Genomic DNA, 20,204 nt, shown 5'->3' on the forward strand with positions numbered 1-20,204 from the left:
GTGGTATCACTAGCTGCCAGCTCCCAGAAGCAGCTTGTTGAATCTTTAAGGGTCCCTGGAACACATCTGGAGAACTGCTGCTTAGTCTAATAAGCACCCAACAGAAACAGTTCAGTTACTCACCTGTTTTTTTTATCTGGCCATGCTCCTGCTGCACCTCGTGGCTGACCATCAACCCGAGTTAAAGAATTCGATCTGTGTCGCTGATCTGTAGTTTGGAAGAAACATTCAGTGTTAAGTAAGTAACTCTGTACCATTGGAAGTTCTTTCAGTGTAATAGCCATTTCTATGGGTAATAATAATCCTAACTCAGTCCACTACGACACCACTCAGGAAAATGGTTGCCCACAAAAATGTAACCTCTAGTAGCTCCAATACGTGAAGAGTAGTGTTAAAGCACAGCAACCAGTGTGGAATGTCTGGGACACCTGCCACTCTGTGCATGCAGCACAGAACTTACCAGAGTGGAAATGACATTTACACCACAAGACCATAAGTTCTGAGCTATATCAATACAAATTAAAATTTATCTTGCTATTCTTAACTAAAATGGGTACATTAGAATAAGGTCATTTAATTTTGAGGAATATTATTTTACTAACCATGAAAAGAAAAAGTTAAAAAAATAAAATAAAAATAAAAAAAGGAAAAGAATCATGCTCTTACCGGGGATTTCCTCTGCCTGTGACACTTTTTGCTGTTTCTGTCTCAGTGGCAACAAAGGATGGGATGGACTAAATGTAGAAGCTCCTTTCCCACTAAATAAAAATAATTCAGAAAAAAATAATGAGTTTAACAAACTTCAAGTTGAAAAGCAAAGACAAAGGATAGTGAGACGGCTCAGCAGAGAAGAACACTGGCTGCCAAGTCTGACCGAGCAGGCCCCATGTGGCAGAAGGAGAGGGCTTACTCCTGAAAGTTGTCTTCTGACTTCCACATAGGCACTGTGGTACATGTGTAACCATAAATACACACACACACACACACACACACACACACACAACCTGTCAATCAATGTAAAGTAATAAAGCAAAGGCATATAACTGAAAGAGACTACTAAAAACTTGTACCAAGCCGAGAGCAGTTAGCAGGTTTCTCTGGGTAAAGTCTTTCCATAAAACTGAACCAAAAGAAAACCAATAAAGTTTTGAATTCAAGATAAAAATCCCCAAATTGAAACTGAGGAGATAGCTCAGTTGGTAAAGTTTTTGCTATGCAAATATAAGGTGGGCCTGAGTTGCCAGTGCCCAGATTAAAGGCCGGGCAGAGCAAGCCCTATCTGCAGCCACTGCACTGGCAGGCTGCTGACTAGCTAGTCTAGTCAAATCAGTGAGCTCTGGGCTCAATGGCAGACCTCAAAATATCTCAAAATGTAAGATGGAGTGTGATCAAGGAAGACACCCAACATCAACCTCTGCCCCACACACACACACAGGCACATACATGTGTACAAACACACCAATGCTCACAAATCCCAAAGCTGCAAACACAAATCATTCAACTTCTGGTTGTAGTATATGACACAAAGTCCCAAGTGTCTACCACAAAGGGGACCAGCTGGGTAAGAACAATGCGTGATATATATGTATGAAAATGTCACACTCACAAACCAGGCGGTAGTGGTGCATGCTTTTAATCCCAGCACTTGGGAGGCAGAGGCAGATGGATCTCTGAGTTCAAGTCCAGCCAGGTCTACATAGCAAGTTCTAGACCATCTGAGGCTATATAGTAATACCCTGTCTCAAAAACACAAAAATAAAAAAAATTAAAAGACCACAAAGATGGTACCACTACATCAAACTGACTGAAAATGTTGAGAGTAACTTGAGAATGCATAAGCAAGGCACTCCCACAAAGCTGGAAGAGAACACTCACAGATTTTAGAGAACAATATGGAAACAGCTACAAAAATCTACAATTACTCACATCTTTTTACTTCTTTGATTACAGCTTGAGTAAGAGGACTCGAGGCTCTGGCCATAAGGACACCCACTTTACATGAGACCAACGGGTGTGGCGCAGGCACCAACCAGATGAGCACTGTTCAGTGCAGCTGCATTAGCCTGACACCCAACCATGGGGACTGGCACTAGCTTCCAATCAGGAAGAGCACACTCACACTGCAGGGCAGCTATTTTGCTATTTTACTTTGGGGAAAAATTTGCCCAGCGGACAGTAATAAAGTCTAGGCAGGAATCACAGGGGCATTCAGCAGCCTGGACTGCAGCTACTAAGTTTAACCCCAAAGGAATAAAGACAGGGGGCAGTCCTTCAGGAGAAGAGACACTAGGAAGAGAAGGAGACAAAAGGGGGAAACAGAACAGAGGTGTAGAAGGGAATCCAGAAGCCAGCAGAAGGCAAGGAAAAAGAAAGTCTATAACCTACAGCCACCCACAGCACCACAGACTAGAGTCCGAATATGCAACAGTGCCAGGCTTTCCAGGTGAAGAACTGGATGAATGAGAGAATCTTCACAGACACTGTTCCGTAGACAGTCACTGGGCCAGTCAGTGTACACATGATTCCAGGCTGCCTCAACCAAGTTCCATGAGCTCGAGAGAGGTGAGGGGGAGGGAGAGAGAGCATGCTCGTGTCCGTGTACCCAGGCGCGCGTACACACACACACACACACACACACACACACACACACAGCATGTACTGGACCTGACCATAAAGACCCAGCACAAGGACTGGATGTAAGGACTGCCAGCAAGAATGCCCAGATACCCACATAAGGCACATGTAGCTGTATAGCTCTGCCCTTGTGATGCTGCCACTCCTCAGCCACCGTCTGTACCCATGGGCTCTGAGCCACACACAGCTTTCCGTTCTGCTCCAAGGACCGGGTCCTGTCAGTGAATCTCAGTCCTTAAATACTCCCAGGGTCACCTGACGGGCTAACATTCTCCTCCTGGCCGGACCCTCTAGCATCTTTAGTGTCAACCTAAGAAAGCTGGGGTCCTTTCCAACTTATGTCTAACTAGCCATTCAGCTGCATGTGCTATTCAAAAAATCACTTCTGAGTATTGCTTTAACCTTAAATCTCAACTCAATCTCCACTTTCTAAAACTATGTTTCTGTTTTAAAATATTCTCTCAGGAGAACACACACAGGCCTCCTCCCACAGAGGCTCAAACTCTCTCCCAGGAGAGCTCTTTCGTCTCACCCTCAGCCCACTGACATGGTTGTAGCCAATCAACCAGATCTAGCCAGCTGATAATGATAAAAATCAGTTCTCAAAACCCACTCTCCAGCAGCTCCATTTACTATGTCATCATCCACTGCTCACTGAAGCCAATGAAGCAGCACTTACAGCTGAGCAGCCTTCATTCCTAAAGGCTAGCAGACGACATTTCACAGCCAATTCTGACTGTTCTTCAGTTTCCTCCTCATTACATCATCTGTGAAACTGTAATTCACTGTGAAAAGACAACGGAGAAATCTCTTTTCTCTTCTACAATTTGATGTATATATTAATTAATTAATTAATTAATAGAATTACATACTCTTATTTAAGAATGAAACTCTTCTTTGTTTGTTTTTTTGAGACAGTGTTTCTGTGTAGCCCTGGCTGTAGAACAGGCTGTAGAACAGGCTGGCCTCGAACTCAGAAATCTGCCTGCCTCTGCGTCCTAAATGCTGGGATTAAAGGTGTGCACCACCACCGCCTGGCTAAGAATGAAACTTTTTCATTGCAACTAAGGCTTACAGACTCCTGGCCTCTGCAGAGGACCACTGAGTGCCCTAGGAACAGGCAGAAGGACAGACAGCGAGCAAAAGGAGCTACTCAGGTACTCTGCATTACTTACTTAAGAGTTTCCATTTCTCAGGCTATCACGTAAAAGGAAAGAAGATGGTAGACTGGCCACAAAAGCAGACTGACTTACAGACACTCGGGTTCTTCCGAGTGGAGGTGGTACCGATGGCCGCCTTCAGTGAGAGGCTGAGTGGACAACGGCAGGTCAGCGGGGCTCATGGCAGCGGGGCTACCCAGGAAGCTGCGTTTGGTTGCGTTGGAGATCGGGACAGGAGGCCGGCTGCTCTTCTGCTGTAACACTGTTTTGGCTACAGAAATAGCAATTTTACATAAATGTCTATTATTTATAGTTATAATGTCAGCAAGAAACAGAGAGCCTATAGCTTTTAGAACCATGGAAATAGTTCAACTTTTACTTGAAACCAAACTTCTCAAAATTGGTTTAACAGGTGAGGTTCTAGGCCGACTTACAAATACAAAATTTAAAAACAATACAGACCAGAAAACAGAGACAGAAAAGGCAAGCCTGGACTTCAGGTCTGCCCCAGCACTGACAACACAGACCACCTTGGTCTTCGTAGACAGATGGGCTGACTCAACCCTTTGAGCTCTCAAAAAAATGGCTATGACCACTCAGTTGTTACTCACCATCCTTCAGCTCTTGAATATCTCGGGGCTGAACAAAATCTGGTTTGACGTTCTCAAACCACCAGAAGAGCTCAGCGATAAAAACCATAACGTTCGGCTAAAACAAAACACACAACAACCCAGGCACAGTAAGTACCTGCTCAAAGTCAGCTGGTTTTAAGTGCGTGTCTGATGGCAGGTTTACCTTCAGCACCGGGGGAGCATACAGCATATCCTCCAGGGTGAGATAGAAACACTTGTTCAGATGCTCGTTGGAGAACTCCCTCAGAAGCCGGATGTTATACAGGCTGTCAGCCATTGATGGCACCTCCTTCAGACAGATATCTAGTAGACACAGACAGGAGAATGTTATGGCACACATAGTGTGCTCACAGGGGTGGGTGTAGATACACAGTTCTGAACTGAAACTCTATGTGAAAGGCTTGGTGATAAAGAAGCAAGGTTAAGAGAGTTTAAAAGACAGTAAGTTTCATAGGTGACACCAAAAGGAAAAAGAAAAGATGGAAAGTCTTCAGACTGTATTCACAACTTAGATCATATGAGAGTTCAAGGCTGGAGTCCTAAAGTGAACAGAGGGGCTGAACTAGAGTTTAGTAGCAGAGCACTTGCCTAACATGTGCAAGGCACGAGAGCAGGCAAAGATGAGCAAAATGAACTCTGGAATCACCTTTCAGAAATATCAGTGTTCTGGGTCTACAAGACAGCTCAATGGGTAAAGGCTCTTGCCCTGCAAGCTCAATAACCTAAGTTCAATCCCCAGGACTCACATAAAGGTGGGAAGAAACAGCCAGGTGATGGTGGTGCACACCTTTAATCCCAAGGGGGAAAGGCAGGCAGATCTCTGAGGAGTTCCAGGCCAGCCTAGTCTACTGAACAAGTTCCAGGACAGTCGGGTATAAAACCCTGTCTCAAAAAAAAAAAAAAAAAAAGTAGGAGAAAACCATTTCCAAAAAGATATCCTTTCACATCCACATCTGTGGCAACACCCACATACATACAACATGCATGTGCACACAATAATATTAAAATAGGGCTGGTGAGACGGCTCAGTGGGTAAGAGCACCCAATTGCTCTTCCAAAGGTCTTGAGTTCAAATCCCAGCAACCACATGGTGGCTCATAACCACCTGTAACAAGATCTGACTCCCTCTTCTGGAGTGTCTGAAGACAGCTACAGTGTACTTACATATAATAAATAAATAAATCTTTAAAAAAAAAATACAAGAAAAGAAAGTTCTTGTTAAAAAAATATATATATTAAAATAAGGAAATGGTTGCATTTTCTTCCACAAGCAGAGACCTCTGCCTAAACTTAATTTCATATTTGCAAAGGGCGGGAGCTAGGATATGCACAAAATTATAATTGTCAAGCAATGTCTCTAATCCTCCAAATCAAGAAACTATACAGAAAAAAAGAAAAAAGAAAGAAAGAAACAAACAAACAAACAACACTGAGTACAAGCCTCCTCTATGAAGAGGTGAGGATCTTCCCAACCTCTCAGGTAAGAAAATTCAGGAAGGCAGATCCTCCATTGGAAAATGTGGTACATGCAGGAAGTAAGGACCCCTGAAAAGGGGCCTCCAGTGTTTGTCCAGGTGCCAGTACACAGCAGATGTAAGGTCATGAGACAGATGCACCAAGGCTTTGCCCCTGAATGTTCTACCTTTAAAACTGAGGAGCCAAGAGGGTGGTGTACACATTTAATCCCAGCACTCGGGAAGCAGAGGCTGGTAGATCTCTGAGTTCAAGGCCAGTCTGGTCTCCAGAGTGAGTCCAGGACAGCCAGATCTTGTTACACAGAGAATCCTTGTCTCGAAAAACCAAAAAGAAAATGAAAAGAAAAAAAGAAAACAGGAGGGAGGCAGGCGTATCTCTCTAGCATGCTCAAGTACCAAAATAAGAGGTGGGAGGCCTTGGGGGGATTCTTTTTCAAAGATCTCAACTGCTATTTCCAGTCTAGGTCATCAGTCCAAGAGCAGGGTGTGCCCATGTCAAGGGAGGCAGCGTACATCATCTGATCATGGAACACTGTTTGCCACCACTCCTGACTGCCCAGTCCTTCCTTGCCCTCTAGGGTATGTGGCCCCTTAATGCAAGCTCTGACTGACCATCTCTTTTTCCATGGTTTGTGTATTCCTGCTCCAAATGATTGCCCTGGGCCAATGCCCCAGTTCCAGCCAGTGTAAAGCTAAACAAAATGTAACACTTGTAGAACAAGGGCCCCATATTCTAGTCTTAAAAAATAAATAAATAAATGCAGCTAAAATCTATGAAAACTAGACACCAAGTACAAGTCTGCTGAGATAAATGGAATCAGACACAAGCTACCAGGTGATAAGATTATAATGTGAGTTCAGTCTGTCAATCAACAAACATGCTGGCAGGAAGAGGAAAAAGCTAACCCTGCACAATGCCAGCTAGGAAACAACAAACAGGAATGAGGAGGGACACTCGGTGGTGAAAATCAGATGAGGAAGCAGATGATAACCGAAGATCCAGAGTCCAACGCTCTCCCCAGGAGTCAGCTCATCATTAAGTAAAAGCCACCTCTCTCAAGTGGTCTTAAGAGACCAGCACCAGCATCTTGACCAAGAGCACAATGGACACAGGTACTGGCGTGCAGTATAGCCTTAGGCAGACAAATCATAAGGAAACACCAAACCAACTAACCACCAAGCAAGGCACAACAGACCAACTCCACAGCCTAAAAATCACCAATGGCAAAGGCTAGGTGGACACTATGGCTTTAGGGAGACTGCAAGGCTTGACAACTACAAACGATGAGCATGGGGTGAGAAGAGGCATCCCTGGACCTCCCCTGAGCCCTGCATAGAGCAGCGCTGCAGTGGTCCCCGAGCTACTCCAAAGACAAGAGTGAGAAGGTCAGACTTTAAAAAACAAATTCTTGGAGCTATCTGCTATATACTAAATATATACCAAAGTAAAAATGTTATAATTTTGCCCTTATATTGCCTTATCAATCATGGTAAAAACGAAAGTATTTACTGGACTGGCAATATATTTACAGAATGGGCAGGAAATGATTGTTTTAGTTATACTGACTCTCCACATCTCAGAGTGTGAAGCTTCTTCCAAGAACTACAGAGCTGTTTAGGACTGTTTTTAATTTTTTTTTTTGTTTTGTTTTGTTTTGTTTTTCGAGACAGGGTTTCTCTGTATAGCCCTGGCTGTCCTGAAACTCACTTTGTAGACCAGGCTGGCCTCGAACTCACAGAAATCCGCCTGCCTCTGCCTCCCGAGTGCTGGAATTAAAGGCAACTTTATAACTTTAACTTTTTATAACTTTTTATATAGTCACATTTTCCTTTCACATCCCATTTTACTGACTAGATTACCTGTCTCTCCCCAAGCACGGTCCGCACGAGACTCATGTCCTGCATACTGGGCTAACACCACCGGGGTTCCTCCTCTTTCAAAGTTTGGTAAAATGCTCCAGCACAAAGTTCCCCCAGGAAGTCAGCCCATGAGGATGTACTTTCTGATGCCTGAGTCCATCTGCCTTGTACTTAGGGGGCTCCGGCTCTCTCATTCCTTTTTCTCCAACACAGAACTATCTGTGCCATATAACAGGTGAACATAAACAACACAAAATACTCTCCATATTTTTATTTGGTGTCTACTAGACCTCCATTTATACAATTTTGTTTTCTGCTTTTTCCCCACCTAGACAGGGTTTCTGTGTTAACAGAGCCCTGGCTGTCCTGGACTGACTCTCTGTAGTAGATCTGACTGCTTTTACCTCCTGAGAGCTGGGATCAAAGGCGTGGGCCACCACCACACCTTGCCTGCTTTCTGCATTCTCTATTTTGCTCTTTTATTGACTGATCGATCCAAAAATGTATGTTTAATGAATCCATCAAAAGAACAGCTTTTAACTTTAGTTTCTCTGCAAAAAATTTAAATGTTTCATTACTTTACTACTAAATACACTTTTTAATTTTTATTTCAACAAGATTCAATGTCTTCTAAACTGCACAAAGATAATGAAGTGCTCTATGTAGCCTCTTCTTGCAGAAAGCTGGTGTACAGAGGCAAGGCCGTTAGAAAGCAGCCAGCGTGCTGCTTCTAGACTTGGCTGAGAGACCTGCAGCTGTCATCCAGTCCTCTACTCTATGTGACCTGCTTTGTGTCCCCACAAAGTGATTTGGAGTCTTCTCAGTGTGCACCACAGTCCTTCAACTGGACACTTCCAGTGGGTTCCTGAAACCTGGCTATGCTCACCCAAAGGCGTCTACACTTTCCTTTGGTAAATCATCTCTATTTTCTGTGTTCATTCTCCTATATTGATTTCATTTTTCTAGTTTTCCTTTACTTCCATGCCTTTGCTCTTTCTGTTCTATTTTCTGGAAGATTCTTTTTTTTTTCTACTCAGCCATCTAACTCTTTAGTACTCTTATTTAGATACCAAAATGCCCACTTCCTCAGAGCTCTACAGAACCTAACGTGCACATACCGTAGACAGTTTTTTAGATGCCTCTTTCCAGTCACCTTTCTTGACAACTAGCTCCCCGGTCTCTCAGTGCTTTGTATTCTGAACTATATCTGTTGTCTGAGTATTTGTTATGGCCAGGGGATTTCCTCAAATATTCAGGGGGATCTGGATACCCCTTCACTGTTAGAGGGAGGCATTAAGAAGTGAGTTTTACTGCAGGTGACCAAGGCAAGAAGCCAGCTGACATCAAACCTCAGTCACTGCGGCTCTTATCCTTAAGACCAGTTTCTACAGAGAAGACTGTCCCTGCTTTGCATGTGGAGCACATCAACCGTATGGAACCCAGCAAAGAACTGAGGCTTACTAGTATAGGATGAAGACACTCACACAAAAGCCTTGATTCTTGTCACCTCCCTCCTACCTGCCCCATGCTGGAGTCTGCGGCCATGACTTACAGGCTTAGTCTCCCCCAATTGTATGTGTATCCCTAGTCTTTGGATGTGGAGGGTATTACTGGAAGCAAAGGGGAATCCAGGCTCTCACAGTTCTTGAGAATGACTTACAAAGACATACCTAGGCATAATCCTTCTGTTTTCCTGTGGCAGCTCCAGAATTCTAGCTGGTGAACCGTTTTGCCTCTGTTTTACTTCTTAGCTAGCCAGCTTGTTAGAGCCTGGGACTTACAATTCAGTTGCTTGCTCTACAGACACAGTCACAAAATTTCATTATTTTCTGCCTTTACTTTTCTCTGGGATTGTGGCCCTTTTTGTAAGACACTGAAATCAATCTAATTAGTGCCCAAGCTCCCTGCTTTCTGACACACATATGTAAGGCATTCACCTCCCTTACAGCCTGCTTCAGGCTGTGTCCTGCACACTTCTGGCTACTGTTCACTGGCTCAATACCTAGTCCACATTGGTCCCATTCTTACAGCTCTTACCCACCAGCTGACTTCTCTTATTAGGCAGAGTGTGGACAGAAGCTGTGCCTTTGTGATTGATTGGTAATGTGCTAAACTGACGGGAACACATACTTTGGGATCTAGTGTAGTTTCTCTTGTGGCTCTGACCAAGTCTGTTGTTGCTGTTGTCATCCCTCTTGACCACCCCCACCCTGACATGGTCTTAACTATGTGGCCCTGACTGGCCTGGCCTTGGCTTTGTAAACCAGTATGTCCTTGAAATCAGAGTCTCACCTATCTCTGTCTCGTGTGTGTGTGTGTGTGTGTGTGTGTGTGTGTGTGTGTGTGTGTGTATGTGTTGGGGGCTGGGAGGGTGCATGACACTAAAGGTATATATCACAACACTAAGGTCATTTTTTGCAAAGGTTTGTGTACATGGAGACCAAGGAACAACTTGCAGGAATCGGTTCTGTCCTTCTACCTGTAGGTTCTAGAACTGAACTCAGGTTATCAAGCTTGGCATAAGCACTTTCACCCCCTGACCCATCTTGCTAACACTGACCATTTATTTTTATTCAGTGTACTACAATATCTGGTACACTATGTAGCCTGTCAAGCTTGTAATATTACTGTCTGCCTTAAGATGCTCAAAGGACAGATTTAAAAGCAGGCTACAGACCAGACATGGTGGTGCATGCCTTTAATCCCAGCACTCAAGGGGAAGAAGCAGGAGAATCTCTGAGTTCGAGGCCAGCCTGGTCTACATACTGAGTTCCAGGACAGCCAGGGCTATAGAGAGACCCTGTCTCAAACAAACAAACATGCAAACAAAGCAGGCCACCTCTGGAGCTGAGGGAAAACTGAGAAAGTGCACTCGCAGCAGAGAGCACAGAGCTACCAAAGCACAGCGGGCAGTGGTGCCCATGTCCCCGAGCTTAGTACTCTGAGAGGCTGAGGCACCAGGGCACACACTCAAGGGCAGCGTGGAACACCTACAGCTCCAGGTCAGTCTGAGCACAGTGAAAGGGAATCCCCCCGCAGCTCTGGGGTGAAGTGCCCACCGACTCTCCTCCATACAGTGTCTATTTCTTCCCTAAGGTCCTTCAGAAGTGTTCTGCATTCTCTCTCACCTGCTGTGAAATCTGAGGGTTCTAAGGAGGCATGTTTCCCTGGAAATTGTGGTTTCTGGAGATGTTTCCACAAGCTGAGTTCTGAAGTTCCTACAAGGCCAGAGTGTCTAGCACTAGACCAGTTTACTTTTCAGTGCTCGGGCAGAAACCTAGTGCCACATGCTTGTCTGCTAGACCAGCCTTCTATTGCTGAGCTGTATCCCCAGACGTGTATCATTTCTTTCTGTGTGATGCTGGAGATAGAGCCCAAGGACTCAGTCAAACTGAGCAATCATCTACACTGAATTACTCCCCAGAGTTGTCTTTTGTTTTATGATGCTGGCCTCCCTCCCACTCACTTCCTCTTAGTCCTCAGAGACACGGGTACTTGAGAAGCCTCCTGGTATAAGCTAGGGCTTTTCTGATCCTCTTCCCCATGTCCTAGTCACAGGACCAAAGCCAGTCAAATGTGGGAAAACCATTTGTTCACCTGCAGGTTTTATCCTCATAAAACCTGAGGGGTTCCCTGGCTTTCAAGCCACCTGTGTCTGTAAAAAAGAAAATGTATTATCTGCACTTCCATGGCTAGAACAGGCATTAATAACAGCCTAAGCTGTCCAGTGCTAAAGTCTGAGATAAAATTCCAATCAGAACTGGTCAGGTCCCTGGCCTTCTACCTGACCACTCCAGACAAAAGGCACTTAGGAAATAGAGCTATTGACAACACGAGCTTCATTATCCCCTGGCAGGTCTGTGCCATGCCCTTCATAGCCATCACTTCCCTCCTCCCTGCTGTAAGTCACAAGCACCTAGAAAGAGGTACTGTGGCATCAGAACAGTGCTCCATCAGGCCATGGCAGGACACAGGCTGAATCTAGCATGTCTTCAGGAAGTTCTACAGAATTGTTTTGCTTTTGGCTTCTGACAAGGGGTCTCCTTTAGGCATCCCAGGCTTGTCTTGGTCCTGACTCAGCCTAACAAATACCAGGATTATAGGTGTGTGTTACCCTGTCTGGCTTAAGTTCTAGATGTTTCAATATGGAAGGAATTTAAACCCCACTCACACTCAAACAAAGGTAAAGTCACAAAACACAATGATATAGTATCCAAATACTTAATGGGCTATTTTTTTTAATCACATAAGATACAGATTACAAATAAGTACCTAGTCTCTTGGAATTTCTAGGTATATGGTAGTATCCCAACTGACACAGGGACTCCATGCTACTTCTCTTGCATGCTAAATGTACACTGTTCCCTCTCAGGTCTGTTCAGGGAAAGTGTTCTGCACTCACCATCCAGTTTCATCTGCTCTGGGCAATAATAGTGAACCACTGCTAAAAGAGCAGCGCCATCACTGCCGTCTCTCATCAAGTCCTCCAACAACGGGAAGTAGGGTGACTGCCTAGCAGAGAGGTGCTCTCGCCGATAGCGGACCTGCGGTTGATAAAAGGAAAATGGTCTCTGCGTGTGAGATCGCTTCAGTCTGTGTATCTTACAGGCATACTGCTAGAGCAAGATTTACATCAAGTCTAGAGCCACATGAAGACCAAATGTTATTGCCTGGAAAAGTTCAGACTATGTGGATGACATCCTCTATTCAGAACAAACAAGTCAGATCAAAAGACTGGGGTCCGTGGCTACTCTGCATGGCAGAGATTCACTGCTAACACCACCAGGGTCAGTCTAACTCTAAACTGACTCTGGCAGTGGGCACACATGGGAAGGGGACAAAACACACATCTATACTACCGTAAGCCAATGCATTACAAACTAATGAGAAACAAGTTAAACAGTGGGCATTCAGATGCTTGAAAGACCCAAGCTACAGGCACTGTTCTAAGTATTATCAACATTAACACGGGTCATTAAAAAGTACAAAATAGCATTGATAGTTTGAGAAATTTCAGAAACCAGATTAAAAAAATTTCTCACACCACTACACCAGCCACCAAGAACTACAAGTAAAACATCAGTCTAAACTCACAAGATCATCAAGCAAATGCCAGACCAAGGCTCCCTTATGTGCACACCCCAATATTGAAGCTACCTGTCAATATTCTCTATGCTACAGTCCATCCATACTTTTCTATCCACTGTCAGTGAAAGCTTAGCAGAGAGGGGATTGCTCAGTGTAGACACGACTCCCCGAGAGCTGTAGTGTACCGCTCTCAGCTCAATCAGTGCCCAGGGCAGGGTACCCACCAGCCCACATTTTCTCCAGGAGCACACACAATAGAAACTAAAAACAAGGGAGCCAGCGCCTGCCTAGAACAAAACTGTTGGTTTCTGAGAGTTCTACAGGTGAGTCCAACTCAAAGAATCATCTTGGAATCTAGACTTTCAGCTAATTCTTCCATAAATATTCAGCATAAACAGTAGTGATGCTCATTAGAAAAACACTTGGAACTGACTCCTTTATATTTAGCAACAAAGCTTTGTTTTGTGTTGACTGAATATTCCAACACACATTTTAACTTGTTTCTCAGAGCCCACAAGTACTATCATAGGGAACCCGCCTCATACTGTACCACACGTGCAAAGTCCACAGGTTCCAGCATGCAGTGCATCACAGCATGCTCCAGGCCAGGCTTTCAGAGACAGCAGGCAGAGAGTGAGCAGACATGCAGTAAAGCAAATGGTTTCTTGAGTAAAGATGGATGGCATGGGTAAAACTTAGGCTGACACTGAACTACAGGGGCCCAAAAGGCTCCCATGGCTGCTGTGCTCACCCACATCTTCAAACTTCTTTCTAGCTGTGACATGTTTAGGCAAAGCCCAAAACATGCCAACCTTGACCACACGTTTTCTTGTTGGTCTATTTACCACTGTAGGAGACCCACAGCCTCTCTAACAAAGGAAAGTTAGGGGACTGTTTTGGGTTATAGTTCTCTTTTTTTCCATCAATTGTTTCTGAAACCAAACCTCTCTACAGGACCCCTGAGTGTGTGAGCCCTTGCCTTGGTCAAATTCAGTACTCAAACATTCATTAAGCATGCCTTCCTCCTCCTCCTCCTCCTCCTCCTCCTCTTCTTCTTCCTCCTCACAAACACACTTAGCAAGAAGTACACTCAAGGTTTACATTGGCCTTTTGCAGCCCACAGCCATGGGGCCCCAAGTGGGGACCCAAAGAAAAATCTGGGCCAAATAATGAAGCTAAAGGACCCAAGCAATCAAAGGGCACATACAAAACCATCTGCAAAGAGATCCAAAAGAAGCTCACATAACAAGGTACCACTTGGCACAAGGTATTTCCTATAAGGGCAGCAACAGACTGGTCCACTTCCATTCTGGGCCACCAGTTAGGTACTGCTGAAATTACTAAATCAAATCCTGGTTTTTAAACTTTGTGTGAAAAGTCATACGTAATTTCAGAAACCCTGCATTTGAACTGACCTAACTCAGAATCTGAGCTGACCTCCATATGACCTGAGGGATAGAAACAAGGAGACCACATCAAAACACACCAGCGACAGCCCTCTCTGTACACCTGTACCCCTGTACCCCGTGGGAGAATGCCTTTCCAATCTGACAGCCTAGAATACAGGTTCTAGGCAAAGTAACAGCAGAAAGAAAAGGCCATGAAATGATTCCGGCCACTAGGTCACCCCCAGTCCTCTTAGCATCTGCTAGAAAAGACAGTGTCCTGTCAGTTATGCTGTACTGATCACTTAGAGATCACTAAGAGCCTAGGGGAATGAACATGGCATCCCAAAGTGCCACATAACAAAACTCATCAGCGTGGCCAGCAGGGCTCATGCTAGACAAGCCGCACAGCCCCAAGGCGGACACTTAAACAAACAAACAAAAACCAATCTTGGGTGCGAGCAATTTTAATGGAAGCGCATGATGGCAACAAGATGGTTTTGCAGATGGTGGATGGTGGCCTGAGTCACTTACGGGTACTAACTTCCAATACCACTTGGAGGGAGACTGCTCAGGAAGCGGGAAGGAAGGTGGAAAGGAATGTCAGCACTGCAGGTCCAGGTGTGGCCATGACACACATGCTCACACAGGAGAGGTAGAGACAGCCTCTGATAGCAAAGGCTTTCCAGTGTGCATGATCTTAACTAATCACACCACCAGGCAATCTAACTGGAAGGTAACCTGTCCCCTTTACAACTCTATGTTTCACAATAGCAAAGAACAGTTCCAAACTTGAGAAAGTCAGAGGACCAGGCTAAAGGTCTGCCCTTTGTCTTCATGTGAGCCTGTCCCCATCCAAAGATTAGTGAGGTGCTCAGCTCCAGCCTGATCCTCTCTCTACCTGGCTGACTAGAACTGACCGGTGTAGAGAGAAAACTACACAGGAGAACACATGCTCCTCCCAGTAGTGAAACTGTGTCAATAGTCAGGCATTCCTGGGTACATTCCATTGACTGTGATACATGGCCTTGGCAAGAGAAAATGGCCAGGGACAAGGCCAAAGGCAGAATGTGGGACAAACGTACCCATCTGCACCCATTTGTACACACTTCCCACTGGCTCCAGGCATGGGGTTTGGACCCCCATCAGCCCCATGGCACCTCCCAGACCATCTCAAGAATCCGCATGAGCACAGCTGCTACTGGGCATTTTCTTGCTCAATTTCTGACTTTCTGAAGCTCACTCCCAGCTCAGGCTACATTGCTTCCTTACTGAGCCCACCCCCCACCAATGCTCCCCAAGTCCTCCCAGAATACCCCTAGTTCAACAAACCAGACCTTTCGGGTTGGGCATAGAAGACAGGTTGCCCATGGAAACTCCTAACTGAAGCATGGAGAATCAGCCACCAGGAGAATCTAAGAGGCTGGCTTGCTCAGGGTGATAAAAATATAGAATGAGCAAGTAGAAACAAAGATAATCCTTTAAAACTACTAACATTTAATTTAGTGTGTTTCGAAGAAATTAAAATTACCCTTTACCTTTTGATGAGCGGGACTTTCCAGTGGCTGCTGTTTTAATTTAACTTCTTTCTCTGTTATCTCTCTCATTTTAAGATTTACCTAAGGCAGAAGAAAATGCATTAAGAAGGCTACTGCCCTCCCATGTCCTCCCCTATAGTTCCACTTCATCACCAGGATTTCTCACACTACCTGCTCATCACTCTTAAGACAGAGGTGCCATCAGGCCAATTACAAAGATGCAGAACACCTGGATTCTATGTGACCCAGGATTTGCCCTGAGTCTCAGGGTCAGTTGCCCTTGTAAGGAAACCACTGTGCCTTTAAAAGTCAGTGCAGGGCTTCCCTCAGCACTGTGGGATCAAGGCTAGACCCCATGTACACTTTACAGGGTTGTTTGATGCCACCCCAAAACAACCTACCTAATTTTATGTCACACCTCAACTGACTACACAAAACTAATGAATCAACACAAAATAAAACTAGGTTATAAAACCAAGCTGTAAATCCCTTTAAAATCATAGATTTAAGTAATCTCTCTTGAAATTAAGACAGTATCACATTTGTACTTCTACTGAGCCAATGAGACAGTTTAGCAGACCAACAAGGCACTTGCCACTCCAGCCTAGTTACTGGAGTTCAATCCCTGGAACTCACATAGAGATGGAGGGGGAGAACAATCCCCACAAAGTGCCCTCTAACTGCAACACGCCTATTGTGCCACATGTGCACCCACACACATATCGTACATCATGTATGAACACACATCATGAACACACATTTATCATGTACACACACAATAGAATTTCTCAATCTGTATTTATAAAATAACAGCAGACTTTGTAAAAATACACATTAATACTTAGGAGTGGTTAGAGGACTAATAGTCAGGTGAAAATGTGCAGGTCTGAGTGGCTTGTCATCCAAGAAAAATACAGTATGTGAGCTCTTTACCTACAACACCAAGAGGGTAGAAAATCTCTTTAAAACTATGATAAAGGAGCAAGAGAGACAGCGCAGTGGTAAAAAGCACTTGTTCTTGCAGAGAACCTGAGTTTGATTTCAAGCACTAATATGGCAGCTCACAGACAGACAGACAGACAGACACACACACACACACACACACACACCCTCTCTGTGAGTACATGTGCTTGTGCTCACAATGCCACAGTACACACAAAGAAATCAAGAGTACAACTTGCAGGAATTAGTTCTCTCCTTTTACCAAGTGGGCAGGAATCAGAATCAGGTCACCATGCTTGGCAGCAAGTACCCTTATCTGGTAAGCCATGTCACCCACCAATCTAATGGTCAGATTTTTGAAGGAAAGTAAAGCCACTATCGAACTGGATGAAGTGGCTCAAGCTTGTAATTTCAGCACTCCGGAGGTACAGACTGACAGAAGATCAGAAGTTCAAGACAAGATCCTCTGAGCTACACAGTCAGTTCAAAATCAGTCTTAGATATATGGGATCCTTTTTAAAAAAAAGGAAAACAAGCCCATTTTTAAACTAGCTGGGTGGTGGTGCATACCTTCAATACTAGTGCTCAGGAGTCAGAGGCAGGTGGATCTCTGAGTTAAAGGCCAGCCTGGTCTACAGAGTGAGTTCCAAGACAGCCAGAGCTATATGGAGAAACCCTGTACCTAAGATGTAAGTTAACTTTAAATTTCTCATAAAGTAAATATTTTAAAGTAAAATATCAATTACTTTTCAAAATCAAGAGTAACCACAGTAAACCAAACCAAGTATCTGTTGTGAAACCAGGTGGCCCAAAAAGCACAGGAGAGAGCATGCCACCACCTAACATAAGGGATGGGTTTGAGAGACAGGAAGGGTGGAGGGCGCTTACTCGAGACACAGCCCCATCTTCTGAGTGGGGGTGTGAAAGTGACCATGACAGTCAGGACTGACTTTTAAAACATTAACTAGGGCAGGAACTGCCATTTTAGCCTGCTATGCGCACCCTGAAACTGGGAAGCAACATCTTCATCCAAAAAGAGAGACTGCCAACCATTGTCTCTTACAAAGGTGCAGAACCTGGGGAAGACATCTAACAGTCTTTTTCAGGAGAGCCAAAGCTTAGTGAACTCACAACCAGTCTATAAAAATTCACTATAACAGTAACTAGGTGGTAGGAAAAAATGCAGCTGGAAATGTACAGCCAGTTATTCAAATGGGACTCAGGAGCCCCTACAAGTCTGAGATACTGCTAGAAAGTGCACAAGAGCAAAACTAAGCTGGGCAAGATAGTTATCCCAGCACTTGGGAGTCTGCTGAAAGCTTGAGGCCCGATCTGAGCGATATAGTAATTTCAGGCCAACTTAAAATAAACAGCAAAATCTTGTCTCTAAAAAAAAGGGAGGAAGTTGTACAACTCAGTGGGTAAAGTATCTAATATTCACAAGGCCCTAGGTTCAATTCACAGCACCACATAAACCTAGGTTTAACACTTGGGAGGTAAAGGCAAGAGAATCAGGAGTTTAAGTTCAACCTCAACCAAACAAACCAAACAGATGAAAAGTAAATTAAAAAAATATTAGCTGGCCAGCCAGTCTAGCTAAAAACAATGGTGAATTCCAGGCTCAGTGAGAAACAGGCAGACATCTTCTCCTGGCCTGGATATGTACCTGCACTTACAACACTCATAAGACCCCTACCATGTGTGCATGTGGGTATACGAGTGTGTGTACGCGCGCGCGCGCACACACACACACACACACACACACACACAATATATGAATGTCCTTAAAAAAAAAAAAGACTGTATATCCTTAAAACATCAAGAATCATCTCTTATCTCTTATCTTTTTGCAGTGTGGACACTGCACAGCCACTGTGCACTGCAAGTCCTCCTTCACAACCAGAGAGGACACAAGGACCAAAAAGCATTGGTCAGCACCAGTCTCCACAGCTACAGTGACAACTAGTACAAACTAACAAATAAACAAACAAATAAATGACTATTGAAAATAGAAAGGACATAACTGGGGGACTGGAGAGATGGCTCAGTGGGTAAGAGCACCCAACTGCTCTTCAGAAGGTCCGGAGTTCAAATCCCAGCAACCACATGGTGGCTCACAACCATCCGTAACAAGATCTGACACCCTCTTCTGGAGTGACTGAAGACAGCTACAGTGTACTTAAATATAATAAATAAATAAATCTTTAAAAAAGAAAAAAAAGAAAGAAAGAAAGAAAGGACATAACTGGGTGAGGTTACCACAAAATGAATGTGACAAGGTCAAAGTCCTAGGAGAAAAGCAGATCTACTACGATTAATACATCACTCTGGTCTCAGTAGCCCCTGGCAACACATCAGCACAGGGCAGAACCTACAGCAACCCTGTAAAATAATGGAGAACTACTACAAGTAACTGAAGGGAGGAAGAGAGGGAGGGAGGGAGGCAGGCAGGTTGGTTTAAAAAGGACAAGATAAACACCATCAAGCCAGATGGTAGAATTCAACCACATGGACAATCAGAGCGATCTAACTGGTCTAACACTCTAGTGACAAGGCAGGCATTATCAAATGACTACATGAGAATGGCAAACTTACAGTGTGCTCAAGGATCCACTTAAAACAGAAAGACAGCAGAGTAAAAAGACTGTGTATGGTGAGACACACCTCCCAGCACTCAGGAAGCAGAAGCAGGCAGATCTCTTGAGTTCCAAGTTAGCCTGGTTTACACAGTGAGTTCCAGGACAGCCAAGGCTAGACAGAGAAACCCTGACTTAAAAAATAAATAAATAAATAAAATCCAAAACACAAAAGTATCTGGAATGATTTCCCTCTAAATACTAAAAATTAAAAACAAAGTCTTTTCAGATAACCTGATTAAACAAGAAATCACCAAGATTGATACTATTTTAAAAGAAATGCAGTATGCTCAAGTACAGCAGATGAGAAGGAGGGCACCACACCTTGTACCTCATACACACGAAGCAAAGCAAGTTTGAATGAACTAACTCTCTACCTTAACAACAAGTGAAGAGCGTGTGTGGTGCTTTTTTCACTAGCTGGAACACTGTATTCTGTTTGTTTTTAGTTTAGTGCTGAGAACAGAACTAGACAAGCATCTCTGTCACTGTGCTATTGCCAGCTCCTAGAAACGAGGTCTGTCTGAGAATGAATGCCTGAGACGCTGGCCATGCTAAGTGAATCTGACCATTACATGACGCTGGAAGATCGCACCACACTGCATAGATACGCTCAGTTGCCATGTGCCAATAACATACAAGAGGTAAACACTGAGGCTAAGACAGGAAAAATGCCAGGAACTCAAGGCCAGCTTGGTCTAAAGAGTTAGAACCTGTCTAAAGACAGTCAGTCACACAGATAGACAGATTAAAAATGAAATTAAAAGCCGGGTGTGGTGGCGCACGCCTTTAATCCCAGCACTCAGGAGGCAGAGGCAGGCGGATTTCTGAGTTCGAGGCCAGCCTGGTCTACA

At 44.3% G+C, this 20,204-nt stretch overlaps 1 protein-coding gene across 6 annotated transcripts in view; it reads right to left on the reverse strand.

Moving 5' to 3' along the window:
* Camsap1 (calmodulin regulated spectrin associated protein 1) overlaps window positions 1-20,204 on the reverse strand; it is a 60,173-nt gene that overhangs the window by 16,292 nt on the left and 23,677 nt on the right. For 3 of the 6 annotated variants that reach the window (XM_021192353.2, XM_029536172.1, XM_029536173.1), the window contains exons 4-11: window positions 15,773-15,853; window positions 14,769-14,801; window positions 12,164-12,305; window positions 4,590-4,729; window positions 4,406-4,502; window positions 3,888-4,065; window positions 667-758; window positions 124-208 (exon numbers count right to left, since the gene is read on the reverse strand). In XM_021192353.2, coding sequence (XP_021048012.1) covers window positions 124-208; window positions 667-758; window positions 3,888-4,065; window positions 4,406-4,502; window positions 4,590-4,729; window positions 12,164-12,305; window positions 14,769-14,801; window positions 15,773-15,853 — 848 coding nt within the window. Of the gene's footprint in view, window positions 1-123; window positions 209-666; window positions 759-3,887; window positions 4,066-4,405; window positions 4,503-4,589; window positions 4,730-12,163; window positions 12,306-14,768; window positions 14,802-15,772; window positions 15,854-20,204 lie in introns of those variants that run through there. The other 3 variants (XM_021192357.2, XM_021192356.2, XM_029536174.1) reach the window with 2 other exon arrangements.

Source organism: Mus pahari, chromosome 3 (assembly GCF_900095145.1).
Source record: "Mus pahari chromosome 3, PAHARI_EIJ_v1.1, whole genome shotgun sequence".
Lineage (NCBI taxonomy): Eukaryota > Metazoa > Chordata > Mammalia > Rodentia > Muridae > Mus > Mus pahari.